The 21,179-nt window shown below is 39.1% G+C and overlaps 1 protein-coding gene across 3 annotated transcripts; it reads right to left on the bottom strand.

Moving 5' to 3' along the window:
• Window positions 1–17,974, bottom strand: LZTFL1 (leucine zipper transcription factor like 1). 3 transcript variants are annotated; one of them, XM_050780534.1, is made up of 11 exons: window positions 17,778–17,887; window positions 13,961–14,090; window positions 13,840–13,855; window positions 11,503–11,697; window positions 10,140–10,200; window positions 8,953–9,024; window positions 6,999–7,064; window positions 6,839–6,916; window positions 4,403–4,579; window positions 3,355–3,458; window positions 1–2,339 (listed from the first exon to the last, which is right to left on the bottom strand). In XM_050780534.1, the coding sequence occupies exons 1-11, from the start codon at window positions 17,778–17,780 to the stop codon at window positions 2,321–2,323; spliced, it is 921 nt and encodes a 306-aa protein (XP_050636491.1). In that variant the 5' UTR covers window positions 17,781–17,887; the 3' UTR covers window positions 1–2,320. The 3 variants fall into 3 exon arrangements, 2 of the variants coding, with proteins under 2 accessions (XP_050636491.1, XP_050636490.1); XR_007723490.1 differs by lacking the exons at window positions 13,840–13,855; window positions 13,961–14,090 and having other exon boundaries at window positions 1–1,047; window positions 2,263–2,339; window positions 17,778–17,974; XM_050780533.1 differs by lacking the exons at window positions 13,840–13,855; window positions 13,961–14,090 and having other exon boundaries at window positions 17,778–17,974.
• Window positions 17,975–21,179: the final 3,205 nt, after the last annotated feature.

Raw genomic sequence — 21,179 nt, forward strand, 5'->3', positions numbered from 1 at the left:
ATCATTTAAACATTTATTTAATATAGGTTAAAAATGTAATACATAAAAGAGAAAAAATGAACACTAAAATGTCAAACAGAAGAAAACCCTTTACATTTTATTTTGGTCAACAAAAAGTCTGTGCATAACTCAGCAGCAGGCCTGAATTATATTAAACCAAAGCTGCATTGTGATGGCCACCAATGTACAGACTGCCTGTCTGGCTTAGCACATTAAAAGTCTAATCAAGGCTCAAACCAACATCCTTAGAAATTCCATATATATATATGAAAAAGGCTTTCTTTCTCAGTTAAATGGGATAAATCTTAAAGTTGGAAAACTATTAAAAACAATAAAAATTTAAAACTGTAATTTTGCTAAGGGTATAGAGTAAATAACAACAACAACAACAAAAATGACAAACCAGAAACACTAAAATGTGTTTGCATGTGAAAGAATCATCATGTTGATTTACATCAAAGAACATCATATTTGTTTATCTTAATGCTTGGCATAGTTAGGTTTTAAGGTTTTAAAAATATTTTTGAATTTATTATTAAACGATAGGAACATACTGTACAGAATATTTCAAAATTGCTATCAAGAAAACGAATACAAATTTTACCTAGCAATATAGATTTCTTATCAACATACCTTTTTTCCTCACTGGTATCAAACTGACAAAGGTGTACGGAGAAAGTAATTGAATGGTTTCTGAAGGACACACTAGCCCTTTAGCCAAGAGTTCTGCTTCTGAATTACATAGAACATCTTGGTCCACAGACAACGGAATGGATTTTTGGAGAGAGTGTCAATTTAGGGCTAAAGAAATACAGGGTGAGAATGAAGCCCTCAACAAAAGCTCCAAAAGGGCACAGACACTGGTAAATGACCTAAATATGGAGAGAGAGGTGAGGAGAAAATACATAGTAAATGCTGGCTTGTTATTGCATTTTCTTCTCTCCCTTCTCTGATCCATTTATCTTCTTAAGACTGCCTTTTGTGTCCTTTTGCAGGGAAATTATCTTACCCTTTAACATTTGTTTCTTCACTATTTTAACAAAAAGCCTATAAGAAAAATAATAAATTCAAGGGTATTACTAAAAGCCTGAATAAGAATAATAACAAGCCCTATGCTCCAATCAGTAAACTCGTTTCTTGGAATAAAATCTTCATTTGTGGAAGTGGAATGATGTCTCTTAGTAGACAGTGTTCATTTAGGGTGTGATACTCTTACTTTTAGAAGCAGGAAAAATTACTAAATATTAATATGTGAAAAGTACGGACTTTCCTTCTGAGGGATTATTGCTTTATGGACTTGACTTTGTTTCTCCTTACAGTATGTCACTGCCTTACACAACTGTGGATATGATGCCCAGTTTCTAATGATTTGTCCAAAATCGTCTGAGAAAACCAGGCCAATACAAATACAGTAAAACCTCTTGAAAACACAATTAATTATTATAGATCCACATAAATAAAGTCCAATCTGAAGTCTGATAGGTGATTTTATGTTGACTATGTCTTTTTAAAAGTGTTCTTTTTAAACATAAAATGTAAAATAACATTCTGGAAACAAGTATAAATATTACATTTATTCTGAGTCCAGATACTTTCTGAACTGTAGAAGTGCAGGATGGACTTGACTTATCCATTAGTAATACAGACTCACGAAATGTTATGCTGCAAAAAACGCTGAATCTCCTCTGATAAATGGTCTTTAAGATGGAGAGACTGAGGAAGTTAACTGAATGTTCATGTTCACTGCTGTAAATTTTCCTTATAATTGGTAAACGCTACCCATAATAGATAGAATTCACATTTTCAAAGAATTCATAGTTTATCATCAGATAGAGTAAATGAATTAAGATTTCATTTTTAAAAATAAAGAGACATATTTATTTGTAATAACTATCTTTTTTTGGTAATAACTATCTTTAATAATGCTATTCTTTATTTTTACCCATGGGGAATGCATAAGTACAAACCCTGTTAGCTTCTTTAACATTTATTAAAAAGATAGACTCTTTATACTAATGCAGAAGGATGAGCCTCTTTCTTCCCACTCTAAAAATCTCTTCTTTGCTGTAAAGAATTCTCGGTGCATGCGAGCTAAGACTCTGGAGCACTCAGTAGAGAGGCATGTGGGATAACCAGACAGAATCACTAGGTTTTCTCTGTTTTCAATTAGCTGAAAATAGGAGCTCTAGTTCTAAATATTAGAAGTCTAAATATTAGAAAAATAAGGAGAGGGGTTATGACAAAATGCTTCAAAATACATGCCTGAGGTGAGACTGCTTGTATGTTTGTGTGTGGCAGCTTCCAGATGAAATCTTCAGTTTTAATCTTCAGGTTCATATCTGGAGATATAAATTAAGAACACAATGTCAGGATACCTTTTGTTGTTGTTATTACCAAATAAGTTTACTTGAAGCAGTGGCACTATATTTCTCACTTCAAATTACTGCTATGATAGAAGTTGGACATATTCAACTTTGTTTTGATGGTGACTCAGAGGGGATTTTTACATCAGGTAGGAGGATAGGCCAGATCACTGCTAAGACTCCAAGTCTCTATATTTGGCATTTAGACTTGCGATAACTTCGTATAATTACCTCAATCATCATATTGACAAGAATAGTTGATATGACTATATGAGTAAAGGTCTAGCAAATCTACTTCTCTAAGGACAAATCTCACCTTGAATTCCCTTTCTAGCTCTGCTCCCCTGGAACTCTGATAAAGGTAAATGTCAACTCAGTTTCCAGGCAAAACATCTGATGACCACATCTGGACCTGGAGGACTATGAATAACTATAAATACGTGGTAGGAGCCACCCCTTTAGGTTTCCCCCTGTGCGATAAGTTCTTTTAACTGGACATACCCTTAACTGGGCATCATGTGACTGCTACAAGAGATGCTAAGCCTATGTAGAACACGGACTTCTAAGCTGGCTGTGACACCCATCTGCAAAAATCTCACTCTCTCCAACTTAAACTGTCACTTAGGGGAACAGTAAGACCAGTTCTTGGACTGCTTAGAGTATACCACTGAGGAGAAGAGAACTGCCTAATACTGCCCTGTGAGCTTGCTGTGTTTCCTGTCTGACATCCTGCTAAGTGGATCCATTGCCAAGAGGAGCTTACTGTAGGCCTGTGTGAGTCTAAAGGCCTAGATGAACCTAAAAAGAAGCCCTGGTGGGCATTATAGATAAGGTCAGGCTGGAGCTCCTCCAGTTTCCTTAAATGAAGGCTTCTGGACTAAATGATCCAGCAACTACCACCAGCTTGACTTCTCTGGAACAAGCTTAGATTTAACAGAGAACAAACATCAATCCAGAGAGAGAAATCCAAAGTGGGATCAGTGTGGCTTACTGTGCCAGTCTTTTCCTCAGATCTTTGATTTGGTCATTCTTCTTGGTAAGAATCTCTTTCATGTTTCGATAAGCTGCTGTTTGCTGAAATTTCTTTTCCAATTCCTGCTTAGTAAAAAATGTCAGCCCATTACTAAAAAAACAGTTAAGGAAAGAGATAACAAATGTGATAAAAATATGTAGTTTTTTTTGCTTGAATTTTACTAATATTTTGCTAATGATTTTCTAATTTCCTTAAAAGACACATTTATATAAAATTAAGACTATCCAAAGTTTAAAAATATATTCTTTCAAATGAGAAGCCATAAAATAGTAACATTTTCCCAAGTACAGTGTTGGTAAATAACTCAAGGCCTGGATATGAGAAATCTATTTGAAAACATTACACTAATTTTCCAGTAAAATAAGCACACTTTTTTCCCAAGTCCCAAAGTAGTGTATTTTAGCAAAAGGATTTTTAATTTAAATTTTAGTTCCCATATTCTTTTTTCCATTTTTTATATGAACACATTTTAAATTTCTTTATAGAGAAATTGCTATGTTGGCTAGGCTGGTCTCAAATTCCTGGCCTCAAGCAATCCTCCCATCTTGGCCTCCCAAAGTGCTGGGATTACAGGCATATTCTTAAGAGTCTAATCCCCAAAGTGAAGAATCTAGCTCTCTACATATTTTATATAAATTATGACGAAAGTATACAAATCCTTAAAAAAAAACCAGTCCCCCATCCCTCTGCAGGCTGTGGGAAGAAGGAGCAGAAGAGCAACACGGTTGGATGTGGGGCAGGATTCAAGCCACCTACAGAGGAGCATTTCACCACGCCATAGAGCGGGGAGATATCTTCTTATCACAGATATTGTAGTACCAAAGATGGAAGAATATCAGTGCCTGGAAATGATTAATCTTTAGAACATATTGGCTAATATCTTGAGAAAAAATAATCTGAATTTGCAGCTGTCCAATGTTTACCTTAGTCACATGTATTCCTCTCTACTGTGTGCATCAGTTAATTGGACATTAACAGACAAATCCCTTAAACACGGTCTTCTGACCTTTTCAGCCATGTGCAGCTGCTCTTGAACCCTGAGTAGGTCGTGCTTGGCTGTCGCCAGATTCTCCTCCAGTGACTTCTGGTTTTCTGTCTTGTCATTAAGTGTCTTCTGAAACTCACTCTTTAAAGCAGCGACAGTGTTTTCCAAGTTACTCAAGTCTTGGGCCTTTATAAAATCCTATGAAAAATAAATGCATGCATGTAATTTCATGTTGATATTCTAAAAATAACTATTTTAGAATGGTGATTCAACATCAAAGGAGATGAAAAAAATGCTCTATGTTGTGTGTGCATGTCAGCCCCCCTTGCCAGCCTAGAGCCTAGGTAAGTGCCAGCCCCTGCAGAGTCACCAGCAGGCCAGTCCACTGTCAGCCCCCGGTGTGTGGTGTCTTGCACACAGCTGACACTCAGTAGCCGCTGAATTCCAAATACATAAAATATGATGTGTGAACTGCTGGTATTTCAATCCAAGATGTGTGTACCAGGGTTGAGATGGCAAATAGGTTTCATTTTGAAAAGCCAAGTTTAAAAAAATCCTTAAAGAAGTCTGAATTCTAAAAAATGATAGAATATAATTTATACCAAAAACTTAATAGACATACGTTTTAGTCATTATTTACAAGAAAATAATATGAGAGCCCAATTACTGATTACATGATTTTCTAAATTTTTAAGATTTTAAGTTTTTTATATTAATATGTACATTTTTGCATACTTTTGACAACTACAGCATAAGACAAGCACTGGATCTTCTCTCTTCCCGGATCTTGTTTTTGACTGGGTAAGATTCACGACAGAAAAAACATTTGTATTGATAAGACAGTAAAATCATCTACAATTGGTTAATATGTGGATGAAGAAATACTTAGTACTTTCGGCCAGGAGCAGTAGCTCATGCCTGTAATTCCAATACTTTAGGAGGCCAAGGGAGGAGGACTGCTTGAGCCCAGGAAATTGAGACCAGCCTGTGCAACAAAGCAAGACCCCATCTCTACAAAAAATATAAAAAATTAGCTAGGCATGGTGGCACATGCCTGTGGTCCCAACCACTTGGGAGGCTGAGGTGGGAGGATCGCTTGAGCCTGTGAGGTCAAGGTTGTAGTGAGCCATGGTTGCACCACCACACTCCAGCCTGGGTGACAGAATAAGGCCCTATCTCCAAAAAAAAAAAGTACTTTCAACAAAAGAAAAAAAAAATCTTTCCTCATTTTCGAAACCTGGTCTTTGAAAAAAAGATTTTATTTCATTGCAACTAATAAAAGCATGTATTCACTGGTTGTTCTTATGTCCAAAATCTTATAGTAAAATTGGAGCAAAGCCCCAAAAAGCTTTTAAACAAATTCATCATCCAAATGTGTTTGCAATTGTTTGACTTATGAGGAATTATAAAGCTGTTCTGGAACATTCGTGTTTTTATAAATCTATTGTCCTTGGCATATAATGGTTGAAAATCATTAGCTATATAAGAAGTATCCTCCTATTTTAAAAATATCTACAGATAAAATGGTTCAATGTCTGAGATTTGCTTCAAAAAAACATGGCGGGTGGGAAGAAGAAAGAGGTACAAATGAAACCAGACTGGCCATGCATTGGTAACCGCTAAATAGAATGATGAGTGCATGGGGGTTCACGATACTATTCTCTCTACTTTTGCGTATGTTTGAAATTTTTCAGAGAAAAGATTAGCAAAAGCCCAGTGAAGCAGATTTTGAGATTGTTTACCAGACATTTGCAATGAGAGTATGACCACTAGAAAAGCCAGTGCTGCACTGAATATTTACCCAAATGGTCCTGCTCATAGGAAATCATACTGTAGCATGCACACTCAACAGAAAGGCCACAGGAGACACTGTACATACAATGACTTCCCGCAGGCAGAGTGACATTCAGTCATTACATTCAGACAAGCGTGAAGAACTACAACACTGGATTTCATTGTACTCTATATTACCGGTGGGTACAGATGCATCTGCAGATTCATAATCATTTTGTCACATTCATCAAAGGCAAACTTAAGTAATGTTCAGTATAATAAAACCCAAATATAAACCAATTAAAAACTTTTCTTCATTTTCTTTCCCCTCCACTGTAATTGGATGTCAACGTGAAAGGGGAAAACTTAAAAAAAGAATAAAAAAAGAATATCATGCAGGCCAAGGAAATTGCAGGAAATGGCGAGGACATCTTGCATGCCAGGGAAACTGCAGATGTGTGAGCTATGAACTGTCCCCTCTGCCCTGGAGGATACAGAGGGAAGGCCATTGGTTCTCGCCAGGCCCTTCGGGGGCAAGGATGTCCCAACACAGGAAAATAGAGGCATTCGTCTCAGGGAGTGGCAAGGGGTGGGGTACAGTGAGCAGTAACTAAGACTTAATTTTAAGTTTATAACTTCATTCTACTTAGAAAATGTGAAAAAGATAGCTAAAACTTGTTTCACCTTTTGATTTCCTTGATCAAGTTGTAAATCTTGCAGTGCTTTTTCTAGTTTTGACTTTTCATCCAGTGCACTTGTAGCCTATAGTGAAGTTTAAACAAAACACTTTCAGTATTTAGTCTGTAGGCAGTTCAATAATTGTGTCAAAACATTTCTCAGTTACCTGTATTTCAATGGTCTTCAATCTTGACTTCAATTTCTCATTCTCTTCTTGAAGTCTTAAAATTTCCTTGTGAGTAAATTCAAGTTTTATTATATCAACCAAAATATTTTAATATTTGAAATTATTACTTGTTTCACTTAAAAATCTAATTTTAAAATTTAATTTAAATTACATAATAGCTCAAAAATGCACTACTGATATTTTGGTAATATCCCCATTTCATCCAGCCTATCAGCCTCAGTATCTGTGAGTCAGCTTTGGCTCTAAGACATCTAGTTTCTTTTCTTTCAGTTTCTCAGACACATCTTTCCTCTTTCAGTCCTCTGTTTTCAAGTCTTTTCCAAAGACCCCCTTCCCTGCTATCTCTCTCCCAGTTGGTCCTGCAAATCCTGGGTCTATTCTCTGCCTACACCGCACACTGTTGACCCTTATCCTGAGAACTCCATCATTTCAATACCATGCTCAAGCCCACAGATGCTTCTGACTGAGTTGAGGCCAACACCTTTGCTCTTATACAGCTCAAACATTCGAATCACCTGTGTTATTTTTCACTAGGCTCCAACAAACACATCAGCCCAGACAGCACTGCACTCTGTTCCAAGTCATGCTGCCTCCTACCTGACCACTGCCTGTTCTTTTCTCCTGCTCAACACACTCATTTCTCCTTCCTCTACAATTTAATTGGTCTTCACCCTTCAAAGCCCAGCTTAGGTATTCCCTTAGCCAAGAGTCTGTTCCCACCTACTCTCATCCGCATACAACTGCATCTTCTCTGCTACCCAGTGTGACACCTGTAGCACACAGGAGAGGATTCTCTGGTCTCTATTTCTAGAACATCGGTTCTACCTTCCCAATAAAACTATTACATTTTTGGCCAGGCGCAGTGGCTCATGCCTGTAATCCCAGCACTTTGGGAGGCTGAGGCAGGCGGATCACGAGGTCAGGAGATTGAGACCATCCTGGCTAACACGGTGAAACCCCATCTCTACTAAAATACAAAAAATTAGCCAGGCATGGTGGTGGGTGCTACTTGGAGGCTGAGGCAGAAGAATGGCGTGAACGTGGGAGGCAGAGCTTGCAGTGAGCCTAGATTGCACCACTGCACTCCAGCCTGGGTGACGGAACAAGACTCTCGCAAAAAAAAAAAAAAAAAAAAAAAAAAAAATTACATTTTTGAGGGCAAGGGAGCATGTATTACACTGCTTTTTATCTCCAATAACATCTAGCATAATGTTGAGAATACAAGGGTCATGCAAAATAGCTGAAATCTGAAATGCTTCAAAATCAGAAACTTTCTGAGTGCTGACATGATACTCAAAGAAAATGCTCATTGGAGCATTTCAGATTTCAGATTTTTGGATTTGGGATGCTCAACTAGGGTCTGTATAATGCAAATATTAAAAAATCTGAAATCCAAAACACTTCTGGTCCCAAGGATAAGGGATACTCAACCTGTGCTGATAATTTTGTTTGTTTGTTTGTTTGAGATGGAGTCTCACTCTATCGCCCAGGCTGGAGTGCAGTGGTGTGATCTCAGCTCACTGCAACCTCTGCCGCCTGGGTTCAAGTAATTCTCCTGCCTCAGCCTCCCAAGTAGCTGTGACTATAGGCGCATACCACCACACCCGGCTAATTGATAAATAATTTTTAGAAACTTAAAAACCCTTCTCCTTGTTACTGTAGATCACAAACTTTAAATGTCCATCAATAAACGCTGTCCAAAATTTCATGCTCTTCACTTTACCTTGAAAAGGTGTGATCAGGAGCTACTTCAGGCTCTCTAGAAGGTTAAGTATGCCCTCTTCTGGCCCATGGGGTACCATCAAGTAAAACTACTGTAATGGACTATTTATCCTCAGAGGACCTGAATCAAACCTTCCACTTCTGTTTCTCTACCCTAGGCAATGAGAGGACAGAATTAGAGGCTTTCCATTTCTCCAAATAATAACATTACCTTGTTTAGGAGTTCTGCTGTTCCACCTTCATTAAGTGGAGCAAGTTTTGGCTTTGTGATATCTAAGATGGGCTGAAACAAAATAAAGAAACCAAACTGAAATCACCACAGAATAAAGCATGTATAATCACTGAACACTTGCACTTTGCAAGTGGAAAATACTATATATAAACATACCCACTGGGATGTCAGTTCCATAGGTGTGGAGATTTTTGTTGGTTTCATCCTTTGTTATTCCCAGTGCCTAGGATATGTCTGTCCTACAGTGCCCAACACATGTTAGAGATAAAAATAAAACCTATCTTCCCTGTATCTTTTAAAAAATATAGATAGAAGGAAAATGAGGGAAGAAAGGAGGAAAGGAAGGAGCTCAAAGCCAGATCTGATATAGAGCCTAGCATCTAGGAACTAGAATTTTAACTTGTGGGAGTTGAAACAGTGATTTCTACATGAACCTTAGACTCTGTGAAAAACAATAATATTGATGAAGATCTAGGCAAGTATACTACAGATAAACAATAACTTGGCACAAACAATACAGTAGTTTAGTAATATGTATTAAAAATAAAATAATTCATGCCCTCTGATCCAGAAATTTCTTAGCCAGAAATATGACCCAAAGGAATAACAGGAAAGTGTTTTGCATGTGTATGTACATAGATTCATCTCAGCGTATTTACCCAACAATGGAGTATTTACGGTGTGTCTGTGAAATGAATGGTAAACGGTCACTCCAATTAACGAGAAGGATTAGAAAGAGAAGTAGATAACTACTAGTATTGTCTCCCTTTGTCAGATGAGTAAAATGAAGCTCAGCTACCTCAAATAACCTGCTCAAGGTAACACAGCCAGGAAGTCAGAGCCAGGATGTGTACCCAGGTGTGGCTGACCCTAGCTAGAGCCTGTGCTCTGCATCTTCTGAGTAGAGTATTTATAAGTGGGATTGAGACTGAACTCAGGGATTACATGTATGTGTAGGCCATCACAGACAAGAGCAGTTTTTCATAGTTACTTCCAAAACATTTTTTCTTTTGCCTGAAAATATGAGAGACAATTTTTGAATTTTACTCTTGAATTGAATGCTTTTCCTTAAGAGTTCTCAGTTTGGATCTCTGAATTCTTTGAGTGACTTGAGGATTTTAAATACTGGCTATTAAGATACGGATTTAGAATGACCAAAAAGTTACCTTTTTGTTTGAAGACGTAATCTCTGCTTTTTCAAATTCTGCAACTTGTTCTAATAATTCTCTTGAAGATGAAAGCAAAGATAAAAATTATTCATTTAAAATAGTTTTATACCACACACAAGAAGAGTAAAATCACTGGTACCAACCCATTACATGCCAGAGAGAACAGAGCAAGGTGGACCAAACTTCACCATATCAAAAATGTTAGTTGCAAATGGTTGAGAACCTAAACCACATGGACTCAAATGTAATCATCCACAGCACCTGGCACTTTGCACCTACTAGGTATGCAATATCTACTGCTAGAAATAAACTACAATGCTAATACAAATATGAGGGAAATTTACAGTCAACTTTGTATTCCTGAGGTGCTATGAGGAGATTGTTTTATTACATAATATGTATTGTTAGTTAGTAGGTGTTCAAAAAACACAAACTGATTCTTAATAAAGTAGCCTCAGAAAAATGAAAATAGTCCATAGTAACTACTGAAAAAGAGTATCACAAATTCCTAGGAAAGACAGATAGTGGAGCTGTGCCATCTGAAGATTTGCAAAGGCCAATGAGAAGTGACTATACACAAGCTTAAAGCGTTAACAGCAGTCAGCTTCTAAGCTTCCTAAAGCGCCCCCTTCTCAGAGTTTTCTCACCAGTCACCTACTGACAGTGGCAGAAGTTCAGTGATTTTCCTCCCCTGCTCACAGGTTGTCCTCAGCATTTTTCAGCACTCTGCACGTGAACTGATGTGCTGTGACTGTGCTTAGAGTAGTTCACGGGGCTTGGTGGTCAGTCTTTCCTGATTTCTGGCATGCCTTTTCTTAAAATGAGTTTCAACTTCACCAGTTTTACCATATTTTTTGAATTTGAGCTCTTGATGTCCATATTATAAGCTTTTTTTGTATTTTATATTTCTTATTTTAAAGTAATAAATGTATACTTTTAAATTCAATTATTTAGAAAACTTCCAATGCTACAGGATTGAATTGATGGTATTTATTGTATTTGAACTGACTTTTCAACTGCCTCATAATCTTTATTTCTTAGTTGACCAATCTATAAAGACAGATGGTAATATTGACCAAGCTAATAAAAATGCAGTAAAAAATAATTAATGATAGCCTGAAAAGCAATTTCATAAACCTCAATGGCCTTTGTAATACCTAGGAACAGTAGAAACAAAGAACTTTTAAAAGGGCGCTTAGTGGTACCCAAGAGATCACTCAGTGACTCAATGCTTTGCTGTTACCCTACCCAAATTTTCTCACACACCAGCCCCAAGAAAATATGCAGCAAAGATATTCACTAACTTTTAAGATCATGCTTGGGCCACTACTGTCACAGTTGCAAGTTCAACTTTTATTACCGGTTTTCAAGTTCAGAGATGTCTGTCTGTAGCTTAAGATACCACTTCTCAGCTTGTGCAAACAGCTGTCGCAGAAGTAACACATTGGTATAGGCAGTGTTGATGAGCTCAGATTCCACCTCGCTATGAACCACAGCTTGCAATCCATTGAGAACTTCAGAGACTTCATCTATGGTGAAGGTCTCCTCCACCAGCCTGAAAAACAACCATGATCCAAAACTTATGGATAAACAACAAAAAAAATCTACAAAATACAACAAAATTAAGAAACCCACATTCATGCAATCTAAGAAATTCAAAGATTACAGTGAAAATCTCTCTGGGAACTATCTTCTTTATTAATAAACATTGAAAATAATTTAAACTCAATTAATTTTTGACATCTATTCAAATGATTAAATTGTGCACATCATTTAATACAAGTAAATGCTCAAACACATTCCCCAAACCATCATCTACTTTTTTCTTTAACTTTTTAGTATTAAATGTCTTATTTCAAACTCCACTGAAATCAGTCTTATTACATTTAATAATTTCAAAAGTAACCTGGAAGGCATAGTCTTATTTCTTTCTAATATTTCTCTAGCATTTTAGTAACTGTATGAACTATTCACAGGTTAGTAAATGTCTATGGGAAATAAATGGTAATTATATATTGCTCCTCTTTGCATTCTTGAGACCCAAAATAATAATAATAATAATAATAAAAAACTAGCTTATCTTAAAGTTCCACTGAACACTCCACAAAAATGAGTATCATCATCAACAACAGCATTAGAAATCTATTCTAAGGGCAAGGCATGGTGGCTCACACCTATAATCCCAGCACTTTGGGAGGCAGAGGCAGGTGGATCACTTGAGGTCAGGAGTTCGAGACCAACGTGGCCAACACAGCAAAAACTCTTCTCTACTAAAAATACAAAAAATTACCTGGGTATGGTGGTACGTGCCTATAATCTTAGCTACTTGGGAGGCTGAGGCAGGAGAATTGCTTGAAACCAGAAGGTGGAGGTTGCAGTGAGCCGACATTGTGCCACCGCACTCCAGCCTGGGCAACAGAGCGAGACTCCGTCTCAAAAAAAAAACAAAAAACAACTACTCTCACATAGAGAATGCTTGGGTTGGAAGAGAACTTTGGTGCCATCTTCTACAATCCCCTAACTTTACAGATAGGAACACAGGTTTGAAGAGTGGAGGTGACTTGCCTATGGTCACATTGGTGGTGATAAATCCCACAATCATCTTCAACAATGGTGCTGGGCAAAGGATTCATGCCCAACAGCTGAATCCTTGAAAAAGCTTCCGTGTGTGCCTTCTAGTTTCAATGACAGTATCACAGTAACACAGTCCTCTCCTCTCCCTACCTCTACCCTCCAAAGTCCCTTCTCCCTCAGACTCTCAGCAGATGAAGGGCAACTACCCCAACCTCAGCTTTATTTTCTTCCTACTTCCAAAAAGACATCATCAAGCAAGACCCAGTTACACTAAAGCATTATCAGAGTTAAACTTAATAGTATTTGTTTTATAATTCTTTAATGTTTCATCTAGCCAGCAGAATTTAGTCCTTCTCAAAAAAACCAGAACATTTTTTTACAAAAATCTTTATTAAAATATTAATAATCTTTCTATATTCTTTAATAGAACATATGTTCTTGCCAATTAAATTGTTGCTTTCATCTGCTGGGGGTTAGGAAACCAGATTACCAGATGAGTTTAATGGGCTGAATGGTCTAAGGCTGATGGCCTCTAATACTGACACATTCATGGTTTTATGGCAGCTGGAGCTCACTTGGAGGTCTTTTTCACTTATGTCTGACATGACATTCATCTCTTGCTAAAAATCAACTATGGTCCAACCATTTATTATCTCATGCTAGAAATCAACTAACAATTTTGGTACTAGTCAGCATTATGATTTCCTGCTGTTTTCCTCTCTCTTAATTATTCAGTATGAAACACAGACGTGTTTTCTCACTAATTTCCATGTCTTAGAGCTCTAACCATTTAATTAATAACTCAAGTAATTAAAGTTCTGGAATCTTTAATACAACCAGCCAATCATTAATCCACAAACCCTTGGCAACTTCCTGACTACCCTTCTGAAGCTCTGGAATCCTGTAATTATCACATGCATTTCTGATAATAGATTCATTGCTTCCACCACGATACAACTTCTTTTGTTTCCTGTATCCATGAGGCTTAGTATAGCTGCTGTTAGCAAATAATTGATCATGATGAATCCCAGAAATTGACTGACATCTGCTATGGCACCCCCATACTGGCTACCAGAAAGAATCCATGTTCCTATTTGGTTTGCTTAGAGTCCTCCTCTGATACCTGCTCTCCTTGATTTCTGATGTTTTCCTCTTTTAATTATTCAAAGGGGTTTTTTATGAACACAGTCGTGTTTTTCTCACTAATTTCCCATGTTTAGAGCTCTAACCATTTAATTTATAACTCAAGTAATTAAAAGTTCTGTCTTGGAAGCAGGAATCTACAGTTTTGAGTCTCAAGCCTCTCTTTGAACGAGCAAAACGCATATAATTAATAACTTCATTTTGATGGTGCTCATTTAGGCCCAACTCTGCCTGAAAAAGAAAGAGGTAATTTAATTGTTAGTCTTGAAGAACTGATCAAAGAGCCAAAAATGAAAATGCATAAGACATTCTGTGGTCGAGACTGCTAGATCTCCATCAAATTATTCTTCTCTTTTTCCTGGCTGCATGGCTGCCCAGCTAGATGACACTTCTTTGCCCTCCTTGCAATTAAGTCACTGCTGGCTACTTCTCAGCAATGAATGTTGTGGTCTAGTTCCAAAGACCTGGCCTTAAGATATGGGGTGTACCTCTGCCACTCCCTGTTTCTCTGAAACCTGGAAGAGGTGGTGACTTGACTGAATCACGCAGACAACATTAATGCCTTAGAGGCTGGGGGAGCCACGAGATGAAAGGGACCCACATCTCTACCTCATGGAGAGACACTGACCCTGTCACTGAACTGAGATGAGCAGTAAGATGGCTGTTAAGTGAGAGAGAAATAAACTTCTGTATTCTTCAAGCCACTTAACCTTACAGCAAAAAACAGCAACTCTGTTATAGCAGCTTAACCCTTACCCCATTAAATACAGCTTTAACAAGTATATTTGATTTGGAAAGAACCACTAATTGGTCTGTACTTTAAACCAGATGACAGCTTGACAGATATTTAAGAGGCAAGCCCAAGGAGGTAGGGCTAGCACCCAAAGAATAGAGCAGGTCAGCAGTCAGCTAAGAGCAAGGCATCGGCCATGTTAGTTGGATTTGTAATTAAGCAGCTGATGAGCTTTACAAAGCAGTTTAGGTGGCATAAGTCTTTAAGGTCTGGAGGATAGAATGGAGACAGCAAGAGCTGAAGGGAAGCGAAAGAGAAATCTGTAAGGTAACCAAGTGCAACAGGTTACAGTCGCATATGCACCTGAGTTGTGACTAACAAGACAGATTTCTATTATGCACTAAAAGTAATTGACTACCTACATTAGAGACAATATTATCTCTGATAGTCACACATCAATATGGGCAAGAATATCCCACAATTTAGAAATATCACAAAACAATGTCACAATTTGCTAAAAACAAAGCACAAATACAGATTCTTAATCATTATTGTCTATAGTATAAATTTACACTCTTTACTCCTCAAAACCTCCCAAACTCTTTCTCTTACCCTGTTTCCCAGGATTCTACTAAATGAACACTCGACTTTAGCCACACTAGTCTGTTCATCAGTCCTGAAACATGACTTAAAATTTCCTGCCTTGACTTCCACTCATGTTACTCTGATCCTAAAGTATCTCTCTCCATTCCTATTCGAGAATCTGAATCCTACCCAGTGGTGTGATGGTAAGTATTTAACAGCAGGTTTTCTAGGTAGGGGGGGCCTGATTTGTAGCATTGCTGATTTCCATGGCATAAATACTTCCATCATGGCTGATTTCAAGCCACTAATATAATGTCACTGAATGAAGAGGTGAGAAGAAATGCATAAAATTGGCTCTCAGCAGTCAGTACACACATGCTCCACCACATCACTGAATTCCTACCCACCCTTCACGGCCTAACCTGTTTCACCTACTCTGTGCCACCTCCCAATATGCCCTCAGTAACTCTATAGATATGCCTTCCTCTAAAAGCTAGCATATATAATCTCTGCTACTTCTTTGGTACGGTCATAGGCTGATTACTACCTTGTATTATTGATTATCTTTTTTTTTCAGGTTTTGCTCCTCCAAGTAGATTGTAAACTCTATGAGGGCATGAATCATTTCTTATAATGCACAACACCTAGCATAGTGCCTTGTGCCAGCAGGTGGCCAGTTCCTGTCTGTTCATTCCTTTCCCTCCTTTCAAGGAAAGTTAAGACTGTCCTAGGATCAAGAAGGAAAAATTACTCAAACTGAGAAGGGTAAATGACAGAAAACTTCCTTTAAAATGGATTGGAATGAAGAAAGGGGGTAAAAGTGGACAGCTGAGTTCAAAAGGAAAAATAGCATCAGCCTAGGAAACGGCTATTCACAAACCTTTACTTCCACACATATATGTATCTACGTCAAACCATTAGAGAGGAAATGCAATAGGTAGATGTGTGGTATAACAGACAAAGCACTGGATTAGAAACCAGGTTTAGTTCTAGCTATGCAACTATCTACCTTGGTAACAGTCTGTTACCAAGTCACTTAACCCCAATGACATTAGTTTTACTATCTGCTAAATGAGAGGTAGATATGATGATCAGTCCTAAAATGGTTAGAAACAATGGGAGGTATCCAAGTGGGGAAGTCAGAATTTGTTTGAATTTTGTTGTAGAAATATTCTGTTAAAATAATAATAAAAAGAGCTGAAAACATATAGCAAGAAATACTGCCAGAGGATTGCCAAGCTAGTGTCTTGAAATTGTACCATAAATTGTGTATGTGTGTTTAGGCGGAAGGAGATAGAAGAGGAGTGGGTAAAGTACCAGAAATGGTTCCCTGTTCTTAACTATGCCCACAAATCCATATACAATTTAAGAGAAGTACAAGGAGGAAACTGTAATGATAAAAATGAGCATACTTTAATAATACGTATCAGATACTGAATGCTTAATATTTTCGCAGGTACTGCGCTATTTATTTTATACGCATTATCTTATCATATTAACAGCCTTGTGTAGTTATTATCTGCAATTTACTAATGAAGAACCTGAGCCTGATTCCAAAGCCTCAGTTGTTAATTGATGGAATGGGATGACAGAAGATAGAACAGGAAGAGATATCAATTTTTTTGTGATTTGTTTTCAACGTATTCTCTTGGTATTTTAGGGAAATCAAGAGAATAAGTGGAGAGGGTCTAAACTCAAGAAGGGGAGGGAACAATCCGTTTAGTTCACAGGAGTCTTCTCAGCTCCCAGACAGCGCTTGGAACACGCTGTCTAAACAGAAATTTTGGTTGCTGAGGTATTTCAGTAGCCATTTCAGGTGGTGCTCTCAACCCTGGTTTCATCCGTTTTCCTGAACACTTCAGCGCTGTGCACTGTTCTGAGTGTGACTGGTATTTAAGATGGCATGCTTATTCGCTAGAGGGATTAATGGTCTTTTTTGAGCAAGCCAAAACAAAGGAAATGTCACCCAAATTCCTCAGCTGTAAAATAGGGTTCTGGGATTCTTAAAGTCACATCCACATCAGAAAGTTGGATTTCAATCACACAGAAAGCTGGATTCGTTCTCCCTGCTCCTCTGGTTAACATGCGTGTGTGTGTGTGCGTGTGTAAACTTGGAGCTTCTTGAAATTGAGAACTCTGAGCTTGTGTTAACGTGTGTGTGTATAAACTTGGAGCTTCTTGAAATTGAGTGAGAACCCTGCGTATGTGTTAATGTGTGTGTGTGCGTAAACCTGGAGGTTCTTGAAATTGAGTGAGAACCCTGCCCCGCACCTTAGGCCGGCAGCAGTTTCCTCTAGTTCTCTTCACCTGCCACCTAAGACTTGACTTGGCTCCGCCCCGCCCCCCAGGCAAGCGAGAGAAACGAAGCGACGCGGCTGGGCTGCTGGGAAAAGGCTTCACCCAGGATTACCCCAGAAGGGCTTGGGCTGCGGTTAACCGAACCTCTCGCGCCCGGTGCAGCCTCTCTTTCTCAGGGAGGCTGAGGAGCGGCCAGACCCAACTAGGCCACGTAATCATTCCGGGCCCACCCGTTCAGTGTCTCCAGTCCTGGCCGTGCTCTCTCCTGGGCGCGGTGCGGCTCCTGAGGGCCGGCTACTCACCATGGCGGCAGGCGGCAGGCGGCAGGCGGCAGCCTAAAGGAACGGGAGTGGCCAGGCGGTGGCCCGCCAAGTCTGGGATCGCCGAGGATAGCTGGGCCACAGAAGACTGGGAGGGAGGGTAGGTTGTTTAGAAGCCTCTGGTTGCTAACGGAAACCGAGGCACGTGGACTGCAATTATGCATTTTCATTGGTCCTGAGGATCACGCGACAGGAAATATTGCGTAACCGGTTGACTGCCACGTGCGCATTGGCTTCCAGGGCCGGAAGTCCCACCTTTTTGTGCCACGTTCACCTTTGGGAGCTGAGTGCCGTTGCAGAAGGTAACCGGAGGGCTGTGCTTCCTGGAGCTGCCTGGGGTCGCCACCGCGCTTGCGCGCTTCGGGGCATCGGCTTGTGAATTGTTGGGAAGTTCTCATCCAAAACTTCCTGTGGCCTAGGCGACCCCAAGGGTGCAATGGACATCCCAGACCTTTCAATGGTCTCATAGGGCGCGGCTCAGACATATTTTTTTTCAGGAGTTCCTACCTGAGCATCAGGGGGGCTGAGACAGGCCAACAACACCAACGCCTGCAGGTTCTCAAGTAGAGCTTCAAACGACCACTCCCTACGACTCCGCCCGTTATTATTACTGTTGTCGTTGTTGTTATTATCTTCTCTTATATTTCTAGTTAAAAGTCTCTAGCAACCTTTTCCCATTAAAAAAAAAAAAATGCAAAAAGCATGGGTTTTCTCCAAGAGTAGTGAATTTCAAAAGGTTCCATATGCCTGGAACCACTATGGAAGCTTGTTGAGCAAATTCCCGGGCCTCATCTCCAGAAATTCTGATTTACAAGTCTAACTTGGGTCCTTGGGATCTGAGGTTTTTAACCGATGTTCCAGGAGTGATCACAGATGAGGACCACTCTTAGAAACGCTGGCTTGGAAGGACAAGAGTAGGATGAGATCTATTATTGCAAATACCAGGGACTCAGAGTCCTTCACTCAGATGATCCAGAGGTGATGTGCAGGCATTTGCCCACAGAAGGATCTCAAGCCTTGGGTCAAGAACAGTAAGCAAGGTTCTCCTGTGTGTCACCTGGAGCACTCCAAGGCATGGAAGGATGGCCTGGAGGCAGTGGCGTGGGTATGCCCAACTTCACCTTTGGCTAGGCTCCCTATCCTTGGCACTGCAATGGCATTTGGGCAGAATCCCTGTCTTCTTGCAAGATTCCTAAGGGCAGATTCTCTCAGCCCTGCATATTAACCCCTTCCAAGCTCAGTTAAACTTCCCCTTTACCATCCCACCTCCCCATTTCTGTTTAGTGTTGTTGAATTTGATAACGATGGTTGCCATTATTTAGTGCCTATTATGAGCTATTAATAGACACATTCCATTCCAGTAGTTAATCCTCATAATACTTGGTTCCTTCCTCTGTAGACATTGGTTGTGTTCACATAGTGAGAGGGTCACTTTACAAGGTGTTGTGGGTGCGAGATGAAGTTCACAAAAACTTTTATGACTGATCAGTAAACAAAGTCGTTCATCAGTTCGCATTGCTGAAAAGCTCGTTTATTTTCTCACAGGCCAAATCCTGTGCTTGCGAAGTGTTATTAATTCAGGGGAAGGAAAGGAGTGTGTGTATAATGCAAATGTTACATTTGTGGTTTGGGGATTTTTAAAGTTGTTCTGCAAAACTCCATCAGCTGGTTATTGTAATATAAAATTCTGCTTTAATCTAAAATCTTCCATACCAAGGAGATTATCACTGTTAGCCAATCTACTCAACAGAGTTGAATGTTGTTACATAAGCTGTCTAACTAGTGACAGCAAATGTGAACATGTATTTTTGGTCTTAAAGTAATGAATTTGGCTCATGAAAAGGCTGAACTTGTACTTCAGGTTGTTTACTAGTGTGGGTTGGTCACCAAAGCAAACAATTCGAGCCGTGAGGGAGAACAGCTCCACCCTACTTTACTAGTGATCTTCTTAGGCTCTGTTTTTATTTTTTTTAAATTGCTGTGACAGTTTTTTAAAATGCGTATATGTGTGAGTGTATGTGTGTGTGTGAATTTGGAGGGAGGTACACAAGTCCATTTTGTACCTTTTAGCAGTGTTCAACATAAATAAAATGATGATAAATTTTTTGTATATTATTATGAAATGAGACTCTTATAACTTTATAAGTTACCAGTCATAATACTAGGACCACCAATTTCAGGGTGTTTGCAACCTAGACTTGGCAAAAGGAGGAATGGGAAGCTGATCATGGCCTCCTCAGGGATGTCAACAGATTCACTCATTCTGCCACTATTTACAGAACCCCTGTTGTGTGCAAAGTTCTGTGGCCATGATAGTGAGTCTGAGTAAAAAATCTGAGGGGGAAATCTGAGGGAAGAAGTGGAGGGACTCAGAAAGCCCCAGCTGCCCCCACACTATAAATTTTTGGGGGGTGTGGGGGGACTAAGGTGAGGCTTTACTTAAGTAGAAACAGGAAATGAAGAAAATGATTAAGTAAAAAAATATGTATAAGTGATACACAGAAAATGTAAAAATCTTGAAGGTTATATGGGAAAGAGAAAAGTTTGAGAAATACCGAACTGGTAGTAGGTGGAAAATAGGGGAAATCATTTAGGAGATTATTCTTAAGAAGACAGAATCTTTGCAGCATGACTTCTTGCATGAAATTCTACCATACAAGTTCTCTTCAACTTCCCCATCTTGCCACATCTTGACTACTGAGAAAGTAGCCAAGACCTTGTAGAAGAGAATGGCCAAGATTAAAGGGCTCTTTACAGGAGATATAGCATTTGAGTAGGCCTGCAGTAGGCAAGAGGCTATTTTCAGTTGCTTTCAAAATACCTCAATGATCAGCAGAGTATTGGAGAGTGCTGACAAATTAAATTAGTGAAATCACTATCACATGCATTAAAGGAGGTCAAGCGAGGAAGTGGTTCACCATAAAACACAACTCCCTGGAAGAATGTGTGGATGTTGGCAATTACTTAGCCCAAATTATAGATTAGTTTCACTGATAATCTCAATGCATTAACAACACCCCAAAGGGAACAAACACCAAAACCATCAAAATGAGAAGCCTACCTCAAAAAATGTTGAGAATTGGTTGTGGGGAATACCTTCTTGTAGAGTACAAGAAAAATTATAAAGATGATGATATGCACCAAATCCTCTTTCCATACTCCCTTATGCATATACATTTCAGTTAAACCCACAAGTTCAGTCTGTACATTCAGCAGCTGTTAATGGGAAGCTGGACTCTCAAGACACAATGGGGAAGGGAGCAATGAACAAGATGGGATTGGTCTCTTTCAAAAATGGGCTTATAATCAAGTCAAGGGAGAATTCAAACTTGCAGAATAATTTCAAAGCAGACAGTTAGTAGTAGGGTAGTTCAGAGAGGGTGC

The sequence above is a fragment of the Macaca thibetana genome, chromosome 2 (assembly GCF_024542745.1).
Source record: "Macaca thibetana thibetana isolate TM-01 chromosome 2, ASM2454274v1, whole genome shotgun sequence".
Taxonomy (NCBI): Eukaryota; Metazoa; Chordata; class Mammalia; order Primates; family Cercopithecidae; genus Macaca; species Macaca thibetana.

Excerpts from the sequence above, each read along its gene's own strand:
- LZTFL1 (XM_050780533.1), bottom strand. The coding sequence starts at position 17,965 with ATGAAAATGCATAATTGCAGTCCACGTGCCTCGGTTTCCGTTAGCAAC. Across the intron at positions 6,917-6,998 it reads TGAAGACCATTGAAATACAG|GCTACAAGTGCACTGGATGA; the intron begins GTAACTGAGAAA and ends ACTTCACTATAG. Across the intron at positions 4,580-6,838 it reads TTGATCAAGGAAATCAAAAG|GATTTTATAAAGGCCCAAGA; the intron begins GTGAAACAAGTT and ends TATTTTTCATAG.